Source organism: Artibeus jamaicensis, unplaced genomic scaffold, assembly GCF_021234435.1.
Source record: "Artibeus jamaicensis isolate MK-2021 breed Jamaican fruit bat unplaced genomic scaffold, CSHL_Jam_final contig_387, whole genome shotgun sequence".
In the NCBI taxonomy this organism is placed as follows: Eukaryota; Metazoa; Chordata; class Mammalia; order Chiroptera; family Phyllostomidae; genus Artibeus; species Artibeus jamaicensis.
The window spans coordinates 46,429,161-46,441,788 of NW_026521812.1; the positions used below are offsets into that span (position 1 = coordinate 46,429,161).

The 12,628-nt window shown below is 36.0% G+C and overlaps 1 protein-coding gene across 1 annotated transcript in view; it reads right to left on the reverse strand.

The window, feature by feature from the left end:
- Positions 1-1,896: 1,896 nt before the first annotated feature.
- Positions 1,897-12,628, reverse strand: part of IRAK1BP1 (interleukin 1 receptor associated kinase 1 binding protein 1) — a 31,030-nt gene continuing 20,298 nt past the window's right edge. Inside the window, exons 3-4 of the mRNA XM_053664905.1 lie at positions 4,128-4,258; positions 1,897-4,023 (exon numbers count right to left, since the gene is read on the reverse strand). Of these exons, the coding sequence (XP_053520880.1) occupies positions 3,753-4,023; positions 4,128-4,258 (402 nt within the window). The 3' untranslated portion in view covers positions 1,897-3,752. The remainder of the gene's footprint in view (positions 4,024-4,127; positions 4,259-12,628) is intronic.

Sequence of the window (12,628 nt, forward strand, 5' to 3'; positions counted from 1 at the left end):
CCTGCACCATTCAAACACGTGTTGTTCGAGGTTCAACTGGAATATATATAGGGAATAGTATTAGGAATTAAACACAAACTATACATATATAGTTTTATTTTTTCTGGAATGAATAATAAAGCATTTGCCTCCCATATAATTTCATAATACAGGTAATATATATTATATATTAATTCCCACTTTTGACCTTATAATTCACACTTTTATTTCTTTAGGCCAGTGAAAAAATTCCTTACTATCAAATTATTGTCAACAAGTCTAACAGAATTGGGATACCCTTGACCTACATACCTAGGAAGGACAATTATGGGATATGATGTACACTATCTTAAGTTACAAATTATTTTTATTTTTCCAGATCTTATTTACTTAACATTAAACTCAATTTGCCCGTCAAATAACTATACTGATAAAAGGTAATTGCTACCACAAAAAAAGTAATTTAGCATAAAACTGAATAGAATCCTAAATTTTATCACTAATATTCAGAAACCTATAATAGCATTTCCTTTTATAAAGGAGCTTCAAATATAGCAGGTCTGTTTCAAATATTCAATTATAAATTTTTTCTTTCAGAAAACAGCAACTATAATTTGCTGCTTTCTGAAAAGATTTTTTAAAAGGAAGTTCAGAAGGAAGGAATTTCATTAGGATTAAGTTCAGGCTAGGTTTATTCTAGTAGGCTTTGTGGTAGAGGGCCTCAGAGTAATTCATTGTGAGACTCTAGTGTATGCCAATGTGTCAGAAATTAAATTACCATCAAGTGTCCACAAAATCTGATATGCTCTTTGTACACAGGATATCATACATAAACCAGCCCAATCTTTGAAGAATTTCTTTTCTTAGCTGCTCTGCAGAATTGTGCAACTGCCATTTTATAGAATATTTGTGAGGCAACATTAAAAAAATTCCTGTAAATCATAAAAAGTGTTTATAACTTAAAATAATATTTGTTTCTTTTCAAGCTAAGTTGAACAGCTTCTTTACCAAATGTGATGGAACCAAAAATATAATGAAGCCATGACTAAGAAAAATCTACCCACATAATTAAATTTTTACTGAGTATACACAACTTTTTCTTGATATACAGCCCAAATTGCACTTTCTGCTCAACTGGTTAAATAAAAGCTAAGATACGAACTTTTTTAAAGTAAAAATTCAGAACTTCCGGCCACGATGGAGGTATAGGTGGACACACTGTGCCTCCTCCCACAACCAAAAGGAGGACAACAATTTAAAAACGAAAAACAACCAGAACTGACAGAAAAATTGAACTGTACGAAAGTCCAATAACCAAGGAGTTAAAGAAGAAACACTCATCCAGACTGGTAGGAGGGGTGGAGACAGCAGCTGGGGGGAGAGGACTCTATGCAAGGAAACAACTGAGGACCAGGGAGGGCAAGGTGTCAGCTGGCAGACCTTATACGAAAGGTTAGAGGCCTTATTTAAGAAAAAGAACATGATCAAAAGTATGAACAGTAAAATGACAACTAACTCACAGTTATTAACAGCCACACCTAAAGCAAAAGCAAACTAAACTACGAACAGGAACAGAATCACAGAAATGGAGATCACATGGAGGGTTATCAGCAGGGGAGTAGAAGGCAGGGAGAGGGGGGAAAAGGCATGGAGAATAAGTAGCATAAGGGGTAGAGAGAAAATAGACAGAGGGAAGGTTAAGAATAGTATAGGAAATGTAGAAGCCAAAGAACTTACATGTATGACCCATGGACATGAAGTAAAGGGGGAGGCATGTGGGTGGGAGGGGTGTGCAGGGTGGAGGGGAGTGAAGGGGGGGAAATGGGACAGCTGTAGTAGCATAATCAAAAAGTGTATTTAAAAAAATTCAACATATACTGGTTTTCTGGTAACTTTATTTTTTAAAGAGACTTTATTTTGAGAGGGGAAGGGAGAGAGAAAGAGAGGGAGAGAACATCAATGTGCAAGAGATACGCCAATTGGTTGCCTCTTGCATGCCCCCAACTGGGTACCCAGCCTGCAACCCAGGCATGTGCGCCCTGATTGGGAATCAAACCGACGACCCTTTGGTTTGCAGACTGGCACTCAATCCTCTGAGCCACACCAGCCAGGGCATATTTTTCGTATGACTAAAAATTCATCTTAGCATTAGATTTAGGAAAGTCAACTTTTAATTGAGCTGACAGTAATCAGAGAATATAATGATAGTTGTAGTTGATATTATGGCTACCATTTTCTGAGTGACTACTATGTACTAGGCATTAATTTCATGGTTTTATATTTATCAACTTTAATCTTACAGTATTACTAGTTTCATTTCTCTCTGAAGAAAGAGAAGCTTAAAGAGATTAAAGTGCCTTGCCAAGTTTACACAACTGGCAAATTTTCTGAGCAAATATTTGTTGTGGACTTACTGTTGGCCCTGACACCATCCCAGGTGTGAGAATGTAGCACCCAAGAAAGAAAGGAAAGACAAGATCTCTATTCTGAAGATTACACTCTGGGAGTAATGTCAGGATTTGAATATAGTGGTGTCATATTCTAACACTTTCATCTTAGCTTCCACACTCCTTACTGCCAAGGACACTACAGAAGAAATGGATAAAACTGTTCCAATGCCGCTTACAGAAGGTGGGGATAGAAACTATATATTGGAATGTGTTGTAGGAAAGAAATACTGGTATATAAGTATCAAGATATCTCAAAGGAAAAACCTAGGCTGTTATTGTGGGGAATGGAAGGCCTATGTAGATGATGTGTAATGTAAAAGCAACGACACATACACAGTTACATCTCAAATACTCTTAGGATCAGTATTATCTCAGTGTATTAACCCGCCCTGTTCAACATGGTGGCCATTAGCTATTATGGCTTTTGAGCATCTGAAATGTAGCTAGTATAACCAAGGTAACTGAATTTTAATTTTTTAAAAATTTTAATTTAAAACAATGGTTATACAGCTATTAGATCTTTTAAGCATACTTGGAACAAGCTGGGTGTGTGAATCTATTGTTTTAAATAAATTTTAGAAAATAAATACTGATCAAGTATTTCTGATGAAAATTTAGCACCTGAATTGAGATACAGGATATACACTGGATTTTGAAGAATTAGTATAAAAATGAATTATTCTGAATACCTGTTCATTATTTTTAAAATATTGATTGCATGCTGAAATGATAATATTTTGGATATACTATTAAATAAAATATAAAATTAGTTTATACTTATTTTATTTTTTTAAATGTGTCTACTAGGAAATTTTAAGTTACATATATGGCTTGCATTATATTTGTAGTGGAGAATGCTGTTATACTCAAAGAAGCCCTGATGAAGAGCTTATATATTATCTGGTCCATGTACTTATTATTTCTTATTTCTGGCATGAAAATATTTTCACAATATACTTCCTTACCCATTTATCAAATTACAATTGCTTTTCATTCTTTCTATTAATGTTAATAGTCATATGAATAATAGTGTCAGCATTTCTCCCTATAATAGAAATATAAAAGTTACACATGCAGTAGCATAAATTCATTGTACAAATGTGCACATATTTATTTCCAAAGAGTATTTCCCAAAGTGAGGTTTTAAAAATAGAAAGTAAACATAAGTATTCTTTGGGACTATATTCAAGGATTCACAAATTTTGGGAAGAACACATTATATACTCTATATGTGTATGTATATATATTCAGGCAAAAGCAAACATTATAAAAAGTATAAAAATAGACAAAAAGATACAAACACAGTACATTTTGGTTGGAATTTTAGAGATGGTTTTTTTTCTTCTCTTTCCCCTTTACTTCAAAAGTTATAAATACTTTTGAAGCAGCATGTATTGTTGCACTTTTGATTTTTTGTTGTACAGTTAATGAACTTGAGAGTCTGGATGACTGGTGATCATCTATTTGGTCTTCCCATTCTTTAATTTCTTCTTCTTTAATTAATAAAGGTTTTCCTAGAGTTTGGCCAACAAGGTTACACACTTCTTGAGCTTTGCGCCATGCATTCTCAACAGCAACAAGACAGGCTTGCCGTCTTAGGAATTAAATGCAGAGGTTATTAATATGGCATTCAATGAACTGTAGCACTGAATAGTTTTTAATTAATTGATAATTTAGTTAAAGATATGTTTAACTTACCGAAGAGTCTCAACAGAACCTGGAGTGTGATAGAACCGGGGCTGGCTGATGACAACAGAGCTATCTAGCTTTTCAACAAGAAAGTTACAAATATTTTGCATTTTTCCAAATTCAGTAAATGTAATGCAGACCTGTAAATGAAATGACACTTGAAATTATTTTCATGCCTGACACATTATTTCAAACTTTTCTCTAAATGTGAATTAAAATAGTAAAAGCCATATTACAATGCGGTCATTTTATAGTATGTAACAGATATGAAAAGCCTACCGGACTTATTAACTAAATTATTTTGTTATTAAATTTTGTGCTTATGAATTTTATAATTTAATATTAACTTGAATATTTTAAAATACATTTAAAAGGAGTCAGGAACTTTCTATGAGGAATTGGAGGCTTCCCCTTTCAACTTTATTATTTGGCTGAATTCTAATTCTGATAAATTTTCACGACACTTAAGTTAAATCTACGCTATTAACTTCCTGATTAGCAGTATTTACACCACACTTCACTGCTGTTAATGAGATGTTTCTTCTTTCAGTAGTCATTTTCAGATATATGTGTGGAAACTCACCTATTTCATTATGTCCTGTCTTTAAAAATGTGGGAGCAATCCTTATGCAATACTTTAATAAAACTGTAGACTAAACATTTCTTCCAAGGAAACTTTACACAAGCTCAAAATGAAAAATAAAAAAAAGGTCAGGTACTGGAGAAGCAAAGATTTTGAAAGAGACAGGTAAGGTGACCTTCCAAGTGATCTCATACGATGCAGAATAGTTGCCTTTAATCATTAAATGCTATCCAGTGAAGACTCATATGCTATCCAGTTTCAATATTAAGTAAATAGTGTATTTTATAATCATTTTGTCTTCTATTTTTTAAAAAGCTGACTGGGATTTTGATCAGAATTGCTATGAATCTATAGCTGGTATATCAATAAAGGAAGAACTGATATCTTAATGACATTGAGACGTCTAAATCATGAACAAGGTATGTTTCTCCATTTATTTATGTCTTTTAAAATTTCTCTAAGCAATGATTTGTAGTTTCCAGCATACAGCTCTTTCACATTTTTTTTAATCCTCACCCGAGGGTATATTTATTAATTTTTTTTAGAGAGAGGAAGGTGGAGAGAAACAGGAGAGAAGAGAGAGAGAAAGATCGAGGTTGAGAGATTGAGGTGAGAGAAAAATACCACCTGGTTCCCTCTCTTACATGGCCAGATGGGGGACTGAACTCAAAACCCTCAGAACTAAAGTATGTGTCCTGACTGGGAATCAATCCTGCAGCCTTTTGATGTAAAGAAAAACACTCCAACCAACTCAGCCACCTGGCCAGGCCTCATATTTTTTTAAATCAGATTTATCCCTAGGTATTTCATATTTTTGCTGCTTATAAATTCCAATAGTGTTTTTAAGGTTCCCTCAGATTTTCTGCACAGTCATGTTGTCCATGAATAAAGACAGTTTTACTTCTCATCTCCAGTCTCAATGCCTCGTACTTCCTTTTCTTGCCTGACTGCATTAGCCAGAAAACTTCAAATATAATGCTGAATAGAAGTCGTGACAATAGATATGTTTGTCTTGTTCCTGACTTTAGGCACAAAACATTCAGTGCTTGTTTCAGCATCAAACATGTTAGTAGATTTTTCACAGATTCCCTTTGTCAGTTTGAGGAAGTTCCCTACTATTCCTGCATTGCTGAGAATTTTTATTAGGAATAGATGTTGGGTTTTTGTTAAATGCTCTTTCTACATCTATTGAGATGATCAGTCTACGGCCATACCACCCTGAACGCGCCCGATCTTGTATGATCTCGGAAGCTAAGCAGGGTCGGGCCTGGTTAGTACTTGGATGGGAGATGATCATATAGTGTTTCTTTTTTTATTCTATTAATATGGTAAATTAGATTGGCCAATTTTTTAATGTTAAACCAACCTTTTATTCTTGGAATGAACCATACTTGGTTATTCTTTTTTATATATCACTGGATTTCATTTGCTAGCATTTTATTTATAATTTTAGCACAATGTTTACAATGGCTATTATCTGTAGTCTTGGGGACAGTTTTTTGCTTGTAATGTTTGATTGTTTTTTACCCCCAGGTTTGTTATCTTCTGGGCCTAAATTATGCATTGGGAAGTATTCCCTCTTCATTTTCTGGAAAAGTTTGTATACCAATGACCTTATTTCTCCCTTGCATTTATATAGTTTCTAATTTTTCTTTTGACCCATGGATTATTGAGAGGTATGTTTTTTTAATTATAAATCTTAAGGGGATTTTCCTGAGATCTTTGTGTTACTGGGTTTCGAATGTAATTGTACTGGGTCAGAGAACTTACTTTGTATGATTCAGATACTTTGAAATTTATCAAGACTTGTTTTATGATTCAGAATATAGTCTACCTGGGCAAATGTTCCATGTGTCTTGAAAGGAATGTGACGTCTGCTGTTGTTGGAATTGTCAAGTAGGTCAAATTGGTTGGTAGTGTTCTTTAAATCTCTTACAGTTGTATTGGTTTGCTGTTTCACTTCATTATTAAGAAAACTCCAACAAAAACTGTAGATTTATTTCTTTTAAGTTCTATCATTTTACCTTTCATATTTTGAAGCTTTGATATTAGATGTTTATGTATTTAGAATTATGTTCTCTTGATTGGCCTCATTTGCCACTATGAAATCATCATTTTTATCTGTGGTAATGTTCTTTGCTTTGAATTCTATTTTATGTGATATTATGGTTGTTCCAGCTTTCCTTTGATTCATATTAGCATGGCATGTCTATCCATCTCATTTTTTAAAGTGAGGCTTATTAAGGTGTAACTTACATAAAGTAAAATACACACTTTTTAGTATATGTCTAATGCATTTTGACAGATGCATTAAGTCATGTAGCCATGTAGTCATCCCAGCCCCTGGAAACTACTGATTTATTTGTTTGTTTTTTAAACTTTATTTTTTATAGTAGTTCCATTTAGCGCCTGCTACCACACATGTTTAGACCTCCTCCATAATCAACATTCCTCACTAGAGTGGAACATGTGTTACAATATATGAACCTATAGACACATCATAATGACCTTAAGTCTATAGATTACATTAGGATTCACTCGTGGTATTGTTTTTTCAGTATGTTTAGACAAGTGTATAGTGAGTGACATGTTCCTAACATTATAGCATTGTAAAAAGTATTTTCACTGCTCTAAAATTCTCCTGTGCTCTCCCTATTCATCCTATCTTCCCCCTAACCCCTGGTAACCAGTGTTTTTCCCAGAATGTCATATAGTTGGAATAATACACTATGTAGCCTTTTGAGATTTTTTCCTTTAAGTTAGTAAGAGGCATTTAAGGTTCCTCCTTGTTTTCATAGCTTGATAACTGATTTCTGTTTAGTACTGAATAATGTTCCATTCTCTGGATGTACCACAGTTTATTTATCCACTCACCCACTGCAGGACATTTTGGTTGTTTCCAAAGTTTGACTGTTATGAATATAGCTGCTATAAATATCTGTGTGCAGGTTTCTATGTGAACATAAACCTTCAATTCCTTTTGAGTAAATATCATGGGCTGTAATTGCTGGGCCAGATAGTAGGAGTATGTTCAGTTTTATAAGGACATTTGTGTTCCAAAGGGGCTGTACCATTTTGCAGTCTCCCCAGAAATGAATGAGTCCCTGTTGTTTCACATCCTTGTCAACATTTGGTGTTGACAGCATTCCAGATTTTAGCCATTCTAATAGGTGTGTGGTGGCACTTCACTGTTTTAATTTGCAGTTGCCTAATAACATGATGTGGGACATCTTTTCATATGCTTACTTGCCATCTGTATATCTTTTAAAAAATATGTTATTGATTTATTTTTAGAGAGAAGGGAAGGGAAGGGGAAAGAGTGAGGAGAGAAACATCAGTGTGTGGTTGCCTCTCATGTGTCCCCCACTGGGGACCTGGCCTACAACCCAGGCATGTGACCCGACTGGGAATTGAACTGGCGACCCTTTGCTTCACAGGCCCGTGCTCAATCCACTGAGCTACACCAGCCAGGGCCATCTGTATATTTATTTTTTTAATTTTAATTTTAATTTTTTATTGATTATGCTGTTACAGTTGTTCTATTCCCCCCTTCATTCCCCTCCACCCTACCCCCCTGTCCCCACCATTACCCCCCTTTAGTTTATGACCATGTGTCTCAAGACCTTTAGATTCTATATTTCCCATGCTATTCTTGCCCTCCCATCTATTTTCTATCTGCTGTCTATGCTACTTATTTTCTGTACCTTCTTCTACCTTCTCCTCCTCCCACTCCCCTGTTGCTAACCCTCCTTGAGATCTTCATTTTTATGTTTCCACTCCTGATCTAGCTGTCCTCTTAGTTTGCTTTTGTTTTAGGTGTGGTTGTTAATATCTGTGAGCTTGTTGTTCTTTCACTGTTCATGTTTCTTTAACTTCTTTTTCTTAGATAAGCCTCTTTAACATTTCATATAAGGGCTTGGTGATGATGAACTCCTTGAATTTGGTCTTATCTGAGAAGCACCTTATCTGTCCTTCCATTCTAAATTAAAGTTTTGCTGGATAGAGCAATCTTGGTTGTAGGTCTTTAGATTTCATGACTTGGAATACCTCTTTCCAGCCCCTTCTTGCCTGTAAGGTCTCTTTTGAGAAATCAGCTGACAGTCTGATGGGGACTCCTTTGTAGGTGACTGTCCCCTTAGCTCTTGCTGCTTCTAGGATTCTCTCCTTCATTTTTATCTTGGCTAATGTAATTACGATGTGCCTTGGTGTGTTCCTTCTTGGGTCCAACTTCTTTGGGACTCTCTGAGCTTCCTGGATTTCCTGGAAGTCTATTTCCTTTGCCAGATGGGGAAATTCTCCTTTATTATTCGTTCAAATAAGTTTTCCACTGGTGGCCTTTCCCCCTTCTGGTACCCCTATAATTTGGATGTTGGAGCGTTTAAAAATGTCCTGGAGGTTCCTAAGACTCTCCTCATTTCTTTGAATTCTTGCTTCTTCACTCTCTTCTGTTTGGCCATTATTTGCTTTCTTCTGGTCCACTCCATTGATTTGAGTCCCAGTTTCCTTTTCATTGCTATTGGTGTCCTGTGCAATTCCATTCATTTCAATTAGTTTCGCCTTCATATATTTGTCTAATTTGTGGGTATAATCAACCAGTTCTATGAGGATCCTGATCACCAGTGGTTTAAACTGTGTGTCTGAGAGTTTTGCTATTTCTTCATCGCTTAGATTTATAGGCTCTGGGGCTTTGAGATCTTCTTGAGCCATTTTTGGTTTGTTCGTGCCCGTTAAGTACGAGGAGTGGGGCCTTGGACTCCCAGGTCCCTGGGTTGTGACGCTGTATGTGGGGGCGTGGTCAGAGCGGGGAAATGGCGACCCCCTCTGCTGTTTCCCGCCGCTGGGTGAGGAGCAGCACCTTAGATGGTTCACCTGGGCCAGGCTACTCAGAGTCGCTGGGTTATGACGCTGTATGTGGAGGTGGGGTCAGAGCAGGGAAATGGCCGGGCACTCCCTGCAGCTTGCTGTGGGGACCCACTGGGTTCCGGTCCAATCGCCCACTCCCTTGCTTGTCTATCCGCGCACAAATGCGCGACCACAGTCAACTCGCAGCCCTGCTCTCTCGCTTGTTCGCTCACTAGGTCCAACCCTGCGCCTGGATTCCGTGCGCCTGGATTCCGTGCGCCTGGATTCCGGGAGCCTGAGTCCATCCGACCGAGTTTTCCTGTGCAACCCTGCTCCACCAGCTGCTGGTTTCTCCCCTTCCAAGTCAGGCTGAAGAATTTGTTGTTAACAGACTTCCGAAAAGTTCAATTTTCTGTGTTCTGGCTGTGTTTTCTGTTGCTAATATTTAGTTGTCTCTAAACTTGGTTGTGTGAGAAGGCACAGCACATCCACCTATGCCTCCATCTTGGTGGAAGTCCCATCTGTATATCTTTAGCGAGGTGTCTGTTTGAGTTATTTTCTTATTGCTGAGTTTTAAGAGTTCCTTACATATTTTGGATAACAGTCCTTTAAAATAAGTGTGTTTTGCAACTATTTTCTCCCTGGCTCATCTTATCAGTCTCTTGACACTGTCTTTCACAAAACAGGAGTTTTAAAATATGACAGGTCTGGCTAATCAATTATTTCTTTTATGAATCATACCTTTGGCACTGTATCTAAAGAGTCATTATGATACTCAAAGTCATCTAGGGTACTCCTATGTTATCTTCTAGAAGCTTTATAGTTTTGTGTTTTACCATTAAAATTTTGAGAGAGGGGATGCATTTTGAGTTAATTTATTTATTATTATTTTTTAGTTTTAGAGAGAGGGGAAGGGGGAGAGAAACAAAAGGAGAGAAACATTGATATGTGAGAGAAACACTGATTGGTTGCCTCTCACGTGCCCCAAACCAGGGACCTGGCCTACAACTTGGGCATGTGCCCCAACCATGAATTGAACCAGTGACATTTTGCTTTGCAGGATGATACCCAACCAACTGAGCCACGCTGGCCAGGGCTCAAGTTCATTTTATGAAGGGTATAAGGTCTGTATCTAGATTCATTTTTTTGACATGTATATATCTGGTTGTTCTAGCATCAATAGTTGAAAAGACTATCTGACCCATTATACTGCATTTCTTCCTTTCTCAAAGATTAGTCGACTTATACAGGAATCTATTTCTTGGCTTTGTTTTGTCCCATTGATTTACTGTCTACTCTTGAAGCAGCAATACCTTATCTTAATTTTTGTAGCTTTATAGTAAGTCCTGAAGTCAGGTAATGTCAATTTTCCAACTTTGTTCTGTTCCTTTAATACTGTGTTGACTGTTTTGGGTCTTTTGCCTTTCCAAGTAAATTTGAATAGTTTTTTTCATATCCCCAAAATAATTTGCTGGAATTTTTATTTGGGTTGCATTGAATCTATAGATCTAGTTGGAAAAATATATACCTTGACTATGTTGAATATGAAATGAATATCCATTTCTGTAGTTTTTCTTTGATTTAGTTCATTAGAGTTTTATAATTTCCTTATATAGATCTTACACATATGTTGTTAGATTTATACCTGTCATGTTTTTGGATGCTATGGAAAATTGTGTTTTTAATTTCAAATTCTACTTGTTCATTGCAGGTATACAGGAAATAATATTTTGTTGAGGAATTTGGCTCTTCCATCATCATGAGAGGTATTGGTCTGTATTTTTGTTATCCTGTATTTCTAAAGGATCTATAGTGATGTCTCACTTTTCAGTTCTGATATTAATAATTATCTCTTCTGTCTCCATTTCTCTGCAGTTGTCAAGAAGTTTATTGATCTTATTAAAGAATTAGCCTTTGGTTTCATTGATTATCTCTACTGATTTCTTGTTTTGAATTTCATTGATTTCTGTTCTAATTTTTATTTATTTTCTTCAGCTTACTTTGGATTTAATTTACTGCTCTTTTTCAAGTTTTCTAAGGCAAAAACTTAGGTTATTGATTTGAGTTTTCCTTTAAATATATGTATTCAGTGCTAAAATTTTGTTCTAAGTACTGCTTTCACTGCATCCCACACATATTAAGAAACTATGTTTCCATTTTCATTTAATTCCAAATGTTATAAAATTTCTCATGTGATTTGTTCTTTGACCCATGTCTTGTTTAGTCTCTATGCAATTTCCAGTTATCTGTCACTGATTTCTCATTTCCACTGTGATCTGAGAGCAGACATTGTATGATTTCTATCCTTTAAAATTTGTCTAGATATATACTTTGGCCTAGGATATGTTCTATCTTGGGGAAGTTCCATGGGAGCTTAAGAAGATTTGTGATGTTTTTGGAGGAAGTAGTCTGTAGATGTCCATTATATCCAGATAGTTGATGGCTTTTTAAAAATTGTTTGTTTTTCCAAGATTTTATTAATTTATTTTCAGAGAGAGGGGAAGGAAAGGAGAAAGAGAAGGAAAGAAACATCAGTGTGTGGTTGCCTCTCATGTGTCCCCCACTGGGGACCTGGCTTACAACCCAGGCATGTACCCAGACCAGGATTCAAACTGGCAGCCCTTGGGTTCGCAGGCCAGCACTCAATCCACTGAACCACACCAACCAGGGAAGTTGATGGCATTTCGAGTTCATCCATGTCCCTATTAATTTTGTCTGGTGGATCTGTCCATTTCTGATACAGAGTGGGTTGGAGTCTCCAACGCTTACAGTAGATTCATCTATTTCTCCTTGCACCTCCATTAGTTTTTCCCTCATAGTTTGATACTCTGTTAGATAAAAATACACTAAAGATTTTTGTATCTTTTGAAGAATTTCCCCTTAATAATTATGTGATGCCTTTATTTATCCCCAATAACTATTCTTGCTATGAAATCTACACCATCTGAAATTAATACAGTGATTCTTGCTTTCTTTTGACTAGTGTTAGCATGGTATATTTTTCTCCTTGCATTATATGTATATACTTACATACTTTTATATACCTAAAAATCAACATATATATTTTTTATACTTATATATGTAT